The sequence below is a fragment of the Rhinolophus hipposideros genome, assembly GCF_964194185.1.
Source record: "Rhinolophus hipposideros genome assembly, chromosome: 7".
Lineage (NCBI taxonomy): Eukaryota > Metazoa > Chordata > Mammalia > Chiroptera > Rhinolophidae > Rhinolophus > Rhinolophus hipposideros.
This window is the reverse complement of record NC_138053.1, coordinates 92,098,826-92,112,917: the sequence shown is the minus strand read 5'-3', so window position 1 is coordinate 92,112,917 and position 14,092 is coordinate 92,098,826. Positions and strand designations below refer to the sequence as shown.

General features: G+C 39.5%; 1 protein-coding gene across 2 annotated transcripts in view; it reads right to left on the bottom strand.

Moving 5' to 3' along the window:
* Positions 1-7,312: 7,312 nt before the first annotated feature.
* The window catches only part of DNAH5 (dynein axonemal heavy chain 5), a 241,550-nt gene continuing 234,770 nt past the window's right edge, over positions 7,313-14,092 (bottom strand). For both annotated transcript variants that reach the window (XM_081054213.1, XM_081054212.1), the window contains exon 79: positions 7,313-9,218. In XM_081054213.1, the coding sequence (XP_080910339.1) occupies positions 9,067-9,218 (152 nt within the window). In that variant the 3' untranslated portion in view covers positions 7,313-9,066. The remainder of the gene's footprint in view (positions 9,219-14,092) is intronic.

Here is a 14,092-nt window from a genome sequence, read left to right as displayed (position 1 = left end):
TTCTCCCTTCTCAAGTACTCATGAACTCTCTATGTGGCCTTATGAAAATCGACTCCTGCACAAAGTATTGGGGAAAACTTAATTGGCTTTCCAGGCAAGTCCGTTTATGGTTGCATTTGATACAAATGCTGTGCATATTAGCCTAAGTGAAGAAATAAATGAAGAAAGGTACGAGCGGTGTTCATACAACATTGCTAGAACAGGAACAAAGCAACACGCTGTACAATATGTATGCCTTGGCTCTACCCACAGGACACACAACAAAAACCAATAATGGGTCGCCCAGTGAAAAAATGGCATTTGGCATGCGGATTAGAGGGAGGGCAAGGATTATACCTACCCAACACAAACTCAAACTCGGAAACAATTAAGCGGGCATGTAAATCCAGAGTCGTGGGAAAAACTAATGGAATCCTAAATCAGGAAGGCACAAAGAGTTGACATTAGCCAAATCACACAGTGGTATTACAAATGTTCCTCAAAGGGAGGAGCAGGACTCATAAATACTTTAAGGCACTGAAATTATATTATTAGATCCTAATACTGTTGGCATTTTGTAATGAAGACTTTAAAATCCAAGGGATTAAGAAACCATTTTTTAAAGGCTCATTTGAAGACTTTTGAGGGGATTTTTCATTCATTGTCTTGATTTGCCAGGGTAATACGACCGGTCACGCACCGTGTAACGACATTTGGTCAATGATGGAGCGCATATACTACGGTGGCCCCCTAAGATTATGATGAAGCTGAAATAGTCCTATCGCCTAGCAGTGCCATAGCTGTCATAACTGCTAATGTGTTTGTGGTGGGATGTCGCTGTAAATTAACCTGTGCTGCCAGTCACATGAAAGAGTAACGTGTGCAATTAGGTACAGTACATCATACTGGATAATGGTGACAAACGACTATGTCACTGGTTTATGTATTTATTATACTATACTTTCTATTATTTTAGAGTAGACTCTTTCCACTTAATAACAAAAGTTTGCTGTAAAACAGTCTGGCACGTTATACCAGCAGCATATATCTCATGTTTGCCTCCTCTTATGCTTGATTTAATGTCATGTGGTTTTCCACAGTAACGTGCTGTACCAATAGGCTACACCATACGGACCACGTGTGTAGTAGACTATCCCATCACCATCGAGGTTTGTGTAAGTGCACTTATTCTGTGATGTTCACACAATGATGAAATTGACTAACGACCTTTCACAGAAGGTATGCCATTGTTAAGCAGTGCACGACTAATTGAATTCTTACTGTCTGAGGAAAAGAAACCTGATGCTTCTTGTTGCTCATCCCACCCCACTCAGAATACTTCTGTCTGCCCCTCAGTTTTCTGTCTTCCCACCAAGTCCCTTCATTTTCATTTCTTTTCATGCAAATGAAAGGAAAGAGAAGGATTCAACCTATAATTACTGTCTACCTGGCTGCTCAGCTTCATGGTTGTCTGGGCTGAAGAACGAAACCACAAACGCCCCTCACAGTGCAGAGTGGGTGAGCGTACCTTCTGTTTGTACCTTGATAAGATTCATTGTGTTTAAAGGGCAACACAGAATGAAGCTCACCAGTTAAGAAAGGCAAAGAACATGTTTGTGGACTTCCCGTCTCCTAGCTAAATCTCTGATTCTAAAGCTGATCTTGAATTCTCTCCTATCTTTCATTGGAGATTATTTGTGGCTTCATTGTGCAAATGTTGGATACATCAGGTGCCAATTGACCAGAATGCATAAAGTTCAGACTTTCTAGAACTAAACACAAGAAAAATTACAGCCCAAACTACTAGATTTTCCCATGTTTTCATAACCTCCTAATTTGTTTATTGGTTTTCCAAAGCATCTGGAGGACCATATTGTGAATATAAGTGTACCATTTGTTTACCCTTAACAGGCATTGTTTTGAAGTGATGACAGAGGCTACTATCAATGGTAATGAGTTGCATATATAATTGTAAAAGTTACTCCTAATACTTGTAAGAGAACATTTAAAATGTAACAGCAATTATGCACCTCATCAGGGCTTGACACAAGAAAAAAAGTTGCAGATTTGGGTGAAGGGGGATATTATGTCTTTAAGAGAAAATTGCTTGTACATACATATATTGTAACATTTTTATCATTACTAAACATTTTTGTGTTGCAGAAATTTTATGTAAACTACACTGTCAGGGTGCATTAACACATCTATTTTTTTTTTAATAATGCTGCCCCTTTAAACAAAACTTTATCATTGATACATTGTTGATGCCGTTTACTTTATCTGTACTGCAAAATCCTGCAAGCTACTTAACAGTAAGATTCATGGTTTGCTCATCACATCTCTTAATGTTGAATTTTTTACAAAAAGATTTTTCCATTGCAAATAGCATTTAACACAAAGAAGTACTTCTCGCTCCAATGACTTACAAACATATGCTTTCAATCAGCCTCTATTCTGTGGTTGGCAACAGTCATAACAAGGTTTGAAATTATATTTAGAAAGCAGCGCTCCTCAGCCCTCCTCTCCAGGCCGGGTTTCCTGTCACGCCTCCTTTAGGCACCATGCTCACACCTTCTCCCTTTAAAGAGCTGAAGGTGAGTCCTCAATACTTAGGGTCCTGGGATGTTCTCCTCTTCTCCTTCAGATCTAAATTTAGATGTCACCTCCACAGAGCAACCTGTCCTGGTGGCCCAGTCAAATTAGGTCTCTCCAGGGAAAGAGTGTCCATAGTAGATGTTTCCCAAAAACACTTGGGCCATGGCTTTGTACCTCCTAATGGGGACATGGCCTTACGGATGCTGAGTCAGTTCAATGTTTGCCAACATTTCCTTAAGGGAGGCTCAAAGAAGACTGCGGCAAGTAGCTGTGGAATGGTGATACTAGCCCCAAGCATCACCATTGTGTTTAAAGTAGGAGATGAGGAACAGGCTGGTGCCACACCCACGTGAGGTCGTTCTTAATGCGGCAAAATTTTAACTTTCTCTCAATTCTGGAAAGACCCTACTTATACAGAGAGGCTCACCAGTCATGGTGAACTGCATAGGGAAGCCAGAGGGCGAATAAAAGCCAAGCAAGCACGCGTAGTGGCTGCTCCAGCTCAGGGGAGCTCCTAGCTGATGTTACACTCTGTGTCCTTAATTAAAAATAAATGGGGAAAAGCAGGAAGATGGAGCCCACCAGCCAAAATCACCAAAGGGTCTTTCTGTCTAGGTGTGTGTGAAATTAGATGCCTGTCGCTCAGGCCAACACATTAAATGAATAAACCTACTTTCACAGAACATCTGGGCACTTTTCCATCAACTACCTCTGCACTGAGCCCAGGGGCAGGGTTCAAATCAAAATATAATTGAGGTTCTGGTCAAGACGGCAGAGTAGGTAAACGCTGTACTCACCTCTTGCCATGACCACATCAAAATTACAACTAAATTACAGAACAACCATCATTGAAAATTGCCTGAAGCCTGGCTGAACAGAAGCCCTACAACTAAAGATATACAGAAGACACCATATAGAGACTAGTAGGAGGGGTAGAGACGCAGAACAGGCTGTCTCCACAACCATGTGTGACCATTAAAAATAGGAAGGGACATCTCAGCTGTGGAGGATCCCCCCTGAGGAGTGAGGTGTCACAACCCCACATTAGGCTCCCCAGCCCAGGTTTCCAGTAACGGGAAGAGAAGACCTCATCATCTCTGGCTGTAAAAACCAGTGGAGTGAGACGGAGGTTAGCTACAATATCAGGCTCTCCTCTTACAGTGCCCTCACATGGACTTACCCACTGATGGTGTCATTTGCTCTGAGTTCTGGCACTGGAGCAGCAGCTCAAAAGGCACCAGGGACAGGAACTGAATCGTGTGGCTGCAGGGTGAGACCTGGAGTCTCAGACAGAAGTGCTGACAGAAGCCATTGTTCCTTTATTGAGCCCTCCCCTAACCCAGCCTACAGTTGCCATATCTGAGTGTCCATCAACCTGGCTAACATTGTTTGCCCCACCCTGATGAATACCTGAGACCCTGCCCCACCCATCTGCAGACCCATCCAAGCTGCTTCCAGTGGCTTTTCAATACAAACAGCCTGTCTTGGCTCATGCCGCATATTTTCCTAAAATCTCTCACAGGTTCACAAACCCTGAACAAGCAGCATCTGGCCTCAGTGTTTCCCATATCTCTTGCTAAATAGCTCCAAGCATGGCAATAATAACAGCCAGCCTCAATTCACACCTTAGCTTCTCCCAAGCACCACCAAGCATAAGTGGCAACAATCTGCAGATCACTTTGTAGGTCATACCAAGTGGCCCCAGGAAGGGCACAGGCAGCAGCTGACCTTGGCCTGCACTGAGTCCTCCCCCACAAGAGAACCCAGAACCAACACATCCAGTGCCCAGCTTCAGACCATACTAGAGCACCAACCAATCACCTCCACAAGTGACACACCCGAAGGGAAGACTGGGTAGGCACCAGAGCCCTGCTAAAACAAATCCTGTTCCATAGGGTCAGCCCCAGCACAACAGTTCCTCCTTGGTAGTCACAGACAATCCTCACAACCAATCAGCCTGAGGGTCAATCCCTCCCATTAATATGCCAACCACAATCAATGCTCAACTACAACAGAAGGGCACACACAACCCATAAAAGGGACACACCTGGAGAATCTGGCTCAGGTGACCAGGGAGACTGTGCCACTGGGCCCCACAGGACACCTATTGCATAAGGCCACACTACTAAGCTCTCATAAGACTGTCAGCTGATTTGTCAACAGAAACTTTGCAGGTCAGGAGGGATTGGCAGGAAATATTCAAAGTGATGAACAGCAAGGACCTACTACTAAGATTATTATACCCAGTAAAGCTATCATTTAGAATTGAAGGACAGATAAAGAGAATAAAAATCCAAAGGATTTCCTCATCACCAAACCACTATTACAAGAAATGTTAAAGGGACTTCTTTATGAAGAAGATCAAAAATATGAATAATAAAATGCCAATAACTACATACCATATTTTGCCATTTATCATGTGTATTTTTTTTGCCCAAATTTGTGAGGCAAAAATAAGGATACTCATTATAAATGGGTAGTACTAATTCAGTATCTATGTAAGTGTTTTTAATTCTTTTATTTATGCTTATGAGTTAAAAGTGTAACTCTAGAAATCAATGATATCCATATGAAAAATAATACCCTAGAGTATAATTGGTGTTGTTGAACTTATGATGAACTTGCAATGACAAAGAGTTCTTTGCCTTCTATAATGTGTAAATATAGTAAATTTGTTATCAGTACATAAAATTTCTTGTACCTTGTATCTGTTCTTGTCATTTTGTAATTATGTGTTACATAAAATTTCTTGTACCATGATATGTTAAAAGATATAAACATTAAAATTCCTTTATAATACAAAAAAACTAGTACCTAAATGTAAATTAATCAAAATTTTGAGCTGGATAATTAAAACGAAAGATTTTTTCCCTGAAAGTTTGGGCCAAAACATGGGTGCTCATTATACATGGGAGCACATTATACATGGCAAAATACAGTATCTATCAATAATTAATTTCAATGTAAATGGATTAAATTACCTAACCAAAAGACACCAGGGGTTTAATAGACAAGAAAACAAAACCCTTACATATGCTGCTTACAGGGGACTCACTTCAGATCAAAAGACACACACAGACTGAAAATAAAGGGATAGATAAAGATATCTCATGAAAATGGAAACAAACAAAAAAAGCTGGGGTAGAACAATAGTTACACTAAACAAAATAGACTAAAACAAAGGCCATATCACAAGAGACAAAGAAGGACCCAGTAATTCCACTCTGGGTATTTATCTGAAAAAACCTGAAACACTAGTTTGAAAAGGCACATGCATCCATATGTTCATTGCAATATTATTTACAGTCGTCAAAATAATGAAAATCTGTGTCCATTAATCAACGAATGGATAAAAAAGAAGTCAAACATTTATACAATGGAGCATTACTTGGCCATAAAAAAGAATGAAAATTTGCCATCTGCAACAACATAGATGAACCTAAAGGGCATAATGCTGAGTGAAATAAGTCAGATAGAGAAAGACAAATACCATATAACTTCACTTATGTGTGGAATCTGAAAAACAAAATAAAGAAAGCAGAAATAAATTCATAGATACAGAGAACATTTTGATGGTTGCCAGATGGGAGGGGTGTTTGAAGGATGGGTGAAGGGGGGAAGGGATTAAGAGGTACAAATTGGTAGTTACAAAGTAGTCATGGGAATGTAAATAAAGTACAATATAGGGCTTATAGTCAAAAATATTGTAATACTTATATATGGTGTCAGATGGGTACTAGAGTGATCAAAGTGGTCACTTCGTAAGTTACATAAATGTCTAATCACTATGTTGTACACCTGAAACTAATATAATATTGTGTATCAACTGTAATTGGAAAATAAAAAATTTATTTAAAATAATCAAAATATAATAACTTCTGTAGTCTGTGTTCTCCTCCAACTCCCCCCCAAAAATAAAATAAACAAATACATGGGGATGCTGTAGTGTGGTTTCTGCCTCCTAATCTTCAAAACACCCAAAACGCTACAGGCTCCTCTGTTCTCACTCATGGCACCCACTATTTTCTTTCATAGCTCTTAATGCACAACTTTAATATTTCACTATGTCTCTCCCACATGTGATGTTACACAATCATAACTGAGATTATATAAAATTACATACCTGAATAATTGCTTATTTTCTGTGTCTACTTCTTATGTAAATTCCACGAAATCAGAGACTCTCACAGTTTTTTCCACCATCATTCCACCAGTGCACCAGAGTGTCTGACACACAGCAGGTGCAAAATAGATAATTTTTAATAAATCAATAGACAGATGAAAAACACTTATCTATCACTTTGCAATGGCACCATCACCTGCACTGTAGTTTTTTCCATATCCCAAGCAGTCAGCGACTTTCTCCATCAACTGGAAGATTCAATCAATGGAACCTCACTTGCCCCAATCCAGTAGAATGTAGAGCACCCTTCAGTGGGTGGGAGCTGGGGGGTGGGAGGTGGAGGTGAAGTTGAAAGGGGCCTCAATGGCTCTTCACTGCTTCATAGACATTCCTTGTTGAACAGTTCCTAAAAATTTCTAGTTGTTTTCATGTTGTCCTTTTCTACTTTGGGTCTCCAAAACTCATTACATATACACCAACAAAAATATATCACAAAATTACATGAAGTATACATTTTCAAGTTATTTGATATAAAGTCGAGTTTTGAAAGCTTAATTCTGGGTATTCAGTGTTGTTCACCCCTTTCTAATAAATAGCAATCACAATTCAGACATTCATTAACAACTTTTTTATTAATTTAGATCATTTCACAATCTAAGACTTTTATTCTTTCCTACATTTTTAATATTATCGTCTAATCTTTGTGCACATGCAAATACATTTTACAGTCCATTACATGTTCTTCAAAATAAAATGATGATCTTACCACAATCCACACAAATCAACTGATATATTAATTCAGACCAGAAGAAGCTGCTCAAATGAAAACAGCATTATCCAAGATGAGTACAAGTCACACGAATCACTCAGGCCATCATAATTAGCAATAAGATGATACTTGTCGCAGAGCAAAGCCTAGTGAAAGAGACCCACACCTATCTCCTTGTAACTCCTCCCTTCCTAAGAAGCCTCTTATCACCAGAAACAAGTTATGTAGATCTAACATCAATCAAACATTTGTAAGCCACAATTCTAATTTAATACTGACCACGTTTTCTAGCCAATAGATTGTAGATGAAACAGGGTATAGTTTATGAACAGAATTTAAAATAAAAACATAGGAAAATTTCCTTAGATAGTATTTTCGAAATTAATGAAAGCCCATGTGAAGTCCCCATGCACAATCTAAGACTTTTATTCTTTCCCTACATTTTCTTCTAATCATTACATTTTTTTCAAGTCAACTGAAATCTTTACCATGCTATCACACGTTTTTACTTTTTAATATTATCGTCTAATCTTTGTGCACATGCAAATACATTTTACAGTTATAATCACAGTACGCAGTATTTTGTTAACTATATCTTTCAATTAATAGTCTGTGCTTACCATTTCCATATTGTAAAATTTTAGGTATCATTTTTATGGCTGCCTAGTATCTCCTAACTTCCTTAAGCATAGCCTTATTATTGAATATTCAGAACATTTCCTTTTTCTTTCTGTTACTAAATGTATTTTTACATATATCTCTTTCAGCTTTGTAAATGGTTTCCGTGGTATAGACTTCCAGGAGAGAAAATAAGGATCAAAGTATGTGAACCTTTTTATGGCTCTTTCTGTGCTTAGTCATTCAATTATCTCACAAAAGGGATGGGTTGGTTTACATTGCTCTAGGAATCTGTGAGTGCATCATTTTTACAAAGACCTCACCACAATTTTCTTTTGGCTTTAATTATTTTTCTTAAAACAGGTATCACTTAGTATCTCATTAATTATCAAGTGGAGTTGAACATTATTCTATATGTTTATAGGATTACATGAATTGTCTATTCATCCATTCACATTCTTATCCTATTCTTCTATTTCCTTCCTTTTTCTTTTTTAAGTCTCTTCAATTGGCTGGTTGAGCCATGGACATAAATCTCTTAACCTGACCTAAATACAAAGAGGCAATAAAAGCAAAATCAGCACAAAGTCGTTGTCTTCGAAAACTGGGCTGTCACCAGTAATACATTAACAGAAGAATAATTCCTTCCAGGGAACTATCATCTGCTTAACCTCATCAGTCTTTAGAGTTGAGTGAAGAAGAAAATGTATTATAGTGGATTTGAGGGCCACGCATCATTAGGAAGTTGTCCATTTTACTTTTAAATCACCAAGTGACTTCCACCAAACACAGTGATTGGTTATTAATGATGAAACAGGTTAAATATAATTGAGCATCAGACTGAGGAGCAGGGAAAAGCTTTGCAGCTTATGAATCATAAGCAACAGGATTTACACACAGTTCAGCGCTCATAGGAGAATGAAGGTTATGATAGTTCAGATCCTGCATTTTCTGAAGTCTTGGGTGGGGGACAGGCCCCACGTTACTTGACATCACAGAGAAGGGCGACCCCACGCAGCACCCAGTGGTCAGGGGCCTGGGCAATCCTGAGGTCCACAGCAGCGATGTAGTTTAAGTCCGTTCGGACTGGCTTCTTGTAGATGGGGCAGGAGTAAAACCGAGGATCTCTTAGAGCTACAAAAACAAAAATCATAAAAGAAAAAAAACGTGGTGAATTCCTAAGGTAAGCAGCCCAAACAGTGCAGAGCCAAATGCATTCCAAAGAGAGGTGGGTTTGGTAAAATAAGGAACGTTCAGTCAGTGTGAAGCTGGTGCTACTACAGGTTTCCGGTGGGTATGAGAAGACACCCAGACGTTCTCCTGTTTACCCCACTGGCCTCTTGTCCCCTGACAGTAAGCCCTGCCCATGTGGCATGACGATGAACTTCCTTTCTTCCTCCCTCTCCTTTCCACCTATCAATTCAACATTCCTCCCCTCCACCCTTTCTCCTTTACTTCCCCACCAAATCCTAAACTCTCATACCCTCTCTGTTTTCCTTTAGGATTTGCCCATGACACAAGACACCAGTCCCTTTTAATCAGACACTTAGCAACAGTGCTCACTATTTCACTATTACTGTCATGTGAAAAGACGGTCTTCAACCCTCTGTGCCATAATCCAGACCACATTTGACATCACAGGACAGGAGGTCTGAGTTCTCCACGTGTGTAGAGGAATAAAAATGACTGGAAAGCAGAGTCATGGCAGACTTCAGCTCCCTGAGACTCAATCTACCTTTTTGGCATTTGGAATAGGGGAGTTTCCAAAACGACACGTGCCATGGAAGACACCCTGCGGATGTCCACCCTTAAAGATCCTCTCTAATGCACTCACCCTAATCAAAAGCTCTCTTTCTAGCCTTGCACACCCCATGTCAGGGGCAGATCCAGGTCTTGCGGGGTCTTAAACTTACGCAATTTGGGGAACGGGTCCTTTAAGAAAAGGAGTAGGAATACTATTCGGCGTTAAGGAAAGATGATATAGGAACATTTGTGACAACATGGATGGATCTCGAGAGAATAATGCTAAGTGAAACAAGTCAGACAGAAAAAGCAGAGAACCCTATAATTTCACTGATATGTGGTATATAAACCAAAAAGAACAAGACAAACAAATGAGAAACAAAAACTCATAGACACAGACAATAATTTAGTGGTTACCAGAGGGTAAGGGGGTGGGGGGTGGGTGATGAGGGTAAAGGGGATCAAATATATGGTGATGGAAGGAGAACTGACTCTGGGTGGTGAACACACAATGGGATTTATAGACGATGTAATACAGAATTGTACACCTGAAATCTATGTAAATTTACTAACAATTGTCACCCCAATAAAATTAATAAAAAAAAAAAAGAAAAGAAAAGGAGTAGGAATCTACAAACACAAAAGTGTGCTTTGGGGGACCACCGGTTAACTCTGTTGGTTAGAGCGCGGTGTTCTTAACAACAAGGTTGCCAGTTCGATCCCCACATGGGCCACTGTGAGCTGTGCCCTCCACGACTAGATTGAAACAACTATTTGACTTGGAGCTGATGGGTCCTGGGAAAACACACTTAAATAAATAAAAGTTTAAAAAAAAAAGAGAGAAGAAGTGAGCTTTGGAGGGAGCCTCTGCATTGGGCAACCTTGAGTTCCAGCTCCGTTAGCTTCTGGTAAAGTCCTCTCTGCCCAGAGGAGTTTATCTGCACATCTTATAACACCCATCTCAGGAAGCAGTATATTATTTGCCCTTCTCTTCCAGATTACACTTTTTTTTTTCAGGACAAAAGTTGTCTGCACCCATCCTTGTACTCCTCTGGAAGGCCAATATTATAAATGACCCTCATGTAACTATGGAGACAAAGAAAACGGTAATTTGCTTTGGTGAGTTAGTGTCAGAAAGTCACTTTCTGACTGCAATACATCAAAGTGACTGAATTTATTTCCCCAAACTAACTTGCTCAATAATTTAGCTTTTTCTTTCCTTTTTTTTAAAAAAAAATTAGGGGAATGCTTCATGAATTTGCATGTCATCCTTGAGCAGGGGTCATGCTAATCTTCTCTATACCCTTCCAATTTTAGTATACATGCTGCTGAAGCCAGCACTAATTTAGCTTTTTCTAACACACAAAAGCAAGGCACTCTCAGAAGTTAATCTCATTTTTTTGACCCAATAACACTTTCAACCTGCTGTGCCATGTATTCTCATACCTCCACTATAATTAATTTTATTGGAATTTAAACACGTGGATATGGTAATGTTATAGACAACTTTCAATATGAAATAAATATTTTAAAGCAGTGATTCTTAACCAGGGACTACTATAATACCACCCCCCGAGGGGGGGGTACTTGCCACTATCTGGAGATACTCTGGGTCATCACAACTGGGGGGGTATGGGTGCTATTGGCATTTAGTGGTTAAAGACCGGGGATTCTGTTAACATCCAGGAATGCACAGGACAGCCTCTCACAACAAAGTGTTATCTGGACCAAAAATGTCAAAAATACCAAGGTTCAGAAACCATGTTCTAAAACAAAGTGACAGATATTTTATGGTACTTTAAAGTCGTGCATTTGTTCGATCTCATGAAATGAATCGTTAGAAACAATCTAAATAAATATAATACCTAATTTTTAAGCCTAGGCATTACTTTTAAAATTACCATGGGGATATCATGGTAATAATTAGGCAAATATATGAATATATGTGAATGACAGTAAATTCATAAAATGCAGTCAATACTAACTCTACTAACTGATTTATTTAAACTCTTTTAATTCTAGGATCTGTACACACAGAACAAATATATAACTGATTGTTCTTCTGGATGAACATTTGACTCACAATCATTTTATAAATCTTGAAGTAAGCCCTTGGTGTCTTATAACCAAATGATAATTAGAATCACACCTTGGCAAGTATTTGACTACTTGGATTTTAACCCCGAAAGAAAACCAGAATTGGAAGAAAATCACGTTCATTTCCATAAGCAGGTACAAAGTCTCTGAAATATCGATCCAATTTTACTTATTTTTCACTGCTGCAGAACTGCAGGCGGCCAAGCCAAGTCACAGCATGCAGTGAACTTCCGCAGTAGATTAGAAACCACCGAAAATGAAATTTCATCGTGAAAGTGCTGACAGACGCTAAACAACCACATAAACAGATGATTCCAAACCATTAGGCCTGGTTAGACAAATGACTCTGAAGAAGAAAATAAACATGCTATGTAGGTAGAGCAAATCAGCTAAATCTGTTCAAAGCCTGAGGGTTCCAGGGGAGGAGCAGAGAGAAGTGGTTGTCTGAATTGGTGAGCTATCGGCTTTAAGAGCCTAAAGATTTGAATAAAACACCTGGAGGGAACTTCGTTTTCTAACTCGGTAACTTCCCTCTCTAGCCTACATTTTTCATCCAAATGTTAACAGTGTATCATTACATTATATATTCCATCCAGTATCCAAAATAACCAAGTTACATGGAGATCCCCTATGTAACCTTTAAATCCTTCCTGTATTTGCTAATAACATTTAAATTATTAAATAGTGCACTCTTACTTACATATTTCTTTTAATCCTTCAACAAGCACATGAGATAACATATTAATAATGGTAATAATAATAAAATTATTCATTGTATGCTATGTGCTGGACATTGTCAGTTTAATTCTCTTGTTAACAACCTTATGAGATGGGTACCATTGATAAATGCATTTGACAGAGGAGAAAACTGGAACATGAGGAGCTGAGTTACTCGTCCAAGGTTACAAAGCTGAAGGTGGTAAGACAAGAACGGAGCCTGGCCAGAATGGACCCAGAGCCTGCACTCTTAGTCTCGGCGATAGTTGGGACGGACTAAGCATATGTGCCTTTACGTCTTTGCAGGAAGATGTGAAAGTGAACTGGGGATGATAACTAGGCACCTGACTTCAACTTGTGGCCTATTTGACTCCCCTCCAAAGCCACATGACTAACTACTAGAATGATAAAGCCAGGAGAGCTACCCAATTATCCAGGTGCCTGGCTCACTGTCTTTTATCTGAGAACGTGTGGCAGCATGGCGGGAGGGGGCCATAGGGAGTGAAAGCTCTCATCCACACAGGGCAGGGGCTTTTGTTGCTGAAACACCTCTCAAAATTCAGGTCTGAGTGTGCTATGTGCAGCTAAATCCAAACACTGAAACACCGGTGCTTGGAAATGCTTGTGGTCAAAATTTGGTCAAAGCTCGATTTGGCCAAAGCTTGTGGATGAGAGAGCACAATCTCTCAAATCCTCAAAAAGCTGAAGTAGGGCTTTTTTTTTTTTTTATGAGGCTTAGGGGTAAGGGAGGGAACCGAGGGGAAAATGTGATCTTTAGTCACAGGTAACAATTTGTGCAGCCAGACTTCTGGACGTAAACAGCTGCTCACAACTTTCTTAAGCACATGTATTCCTTCTGTGAAACAAATTCATAAATTCTCCTCGTGACCCTGGAGTTATCGCCTCCCATTTGACAAAGAAAGAGGACATCAGCAACACAAAATTATATTGTGAGAACAAGGGGTACTGGGTTGAAGAGCCAAGATTCTGCAAAATATCTCGTAATTGTGTGCCTGTGATGTTATCTTTACAGCGAAAAGCAGAAACTAGATATCTTGTGACCAGCGCCATCATTTAAGCCATCATTGTTTTGTGCCCAACTAGCCCTATTTTTCTATTATCTCAGGTAAAGTGTACTTTTAAACATTTCTCCTGGAACTCACTTTAGGCAGGCCTACAGAACATGGCTAATATATTTTCTTAATCTTGGACTATAAGCTATGTGACAACCAAAGCACTTGAAACATTTAGTGCTTAAAGCCTACACCTCTATCTCTAAGCTCTGTGATTTAACACCTGAACATGTTTATTGTGAACTGCCAGTCTCACTTTCACTGTGTCCACTTCATCATGTACCTGAGAAAAATAAACTCATGACTTCAAAGTGCAAGGGGCTGTCCTCATTTTCCATTTAGCCGTGATTTTCCAGCTTTACTCCAGATGCCGCCGGG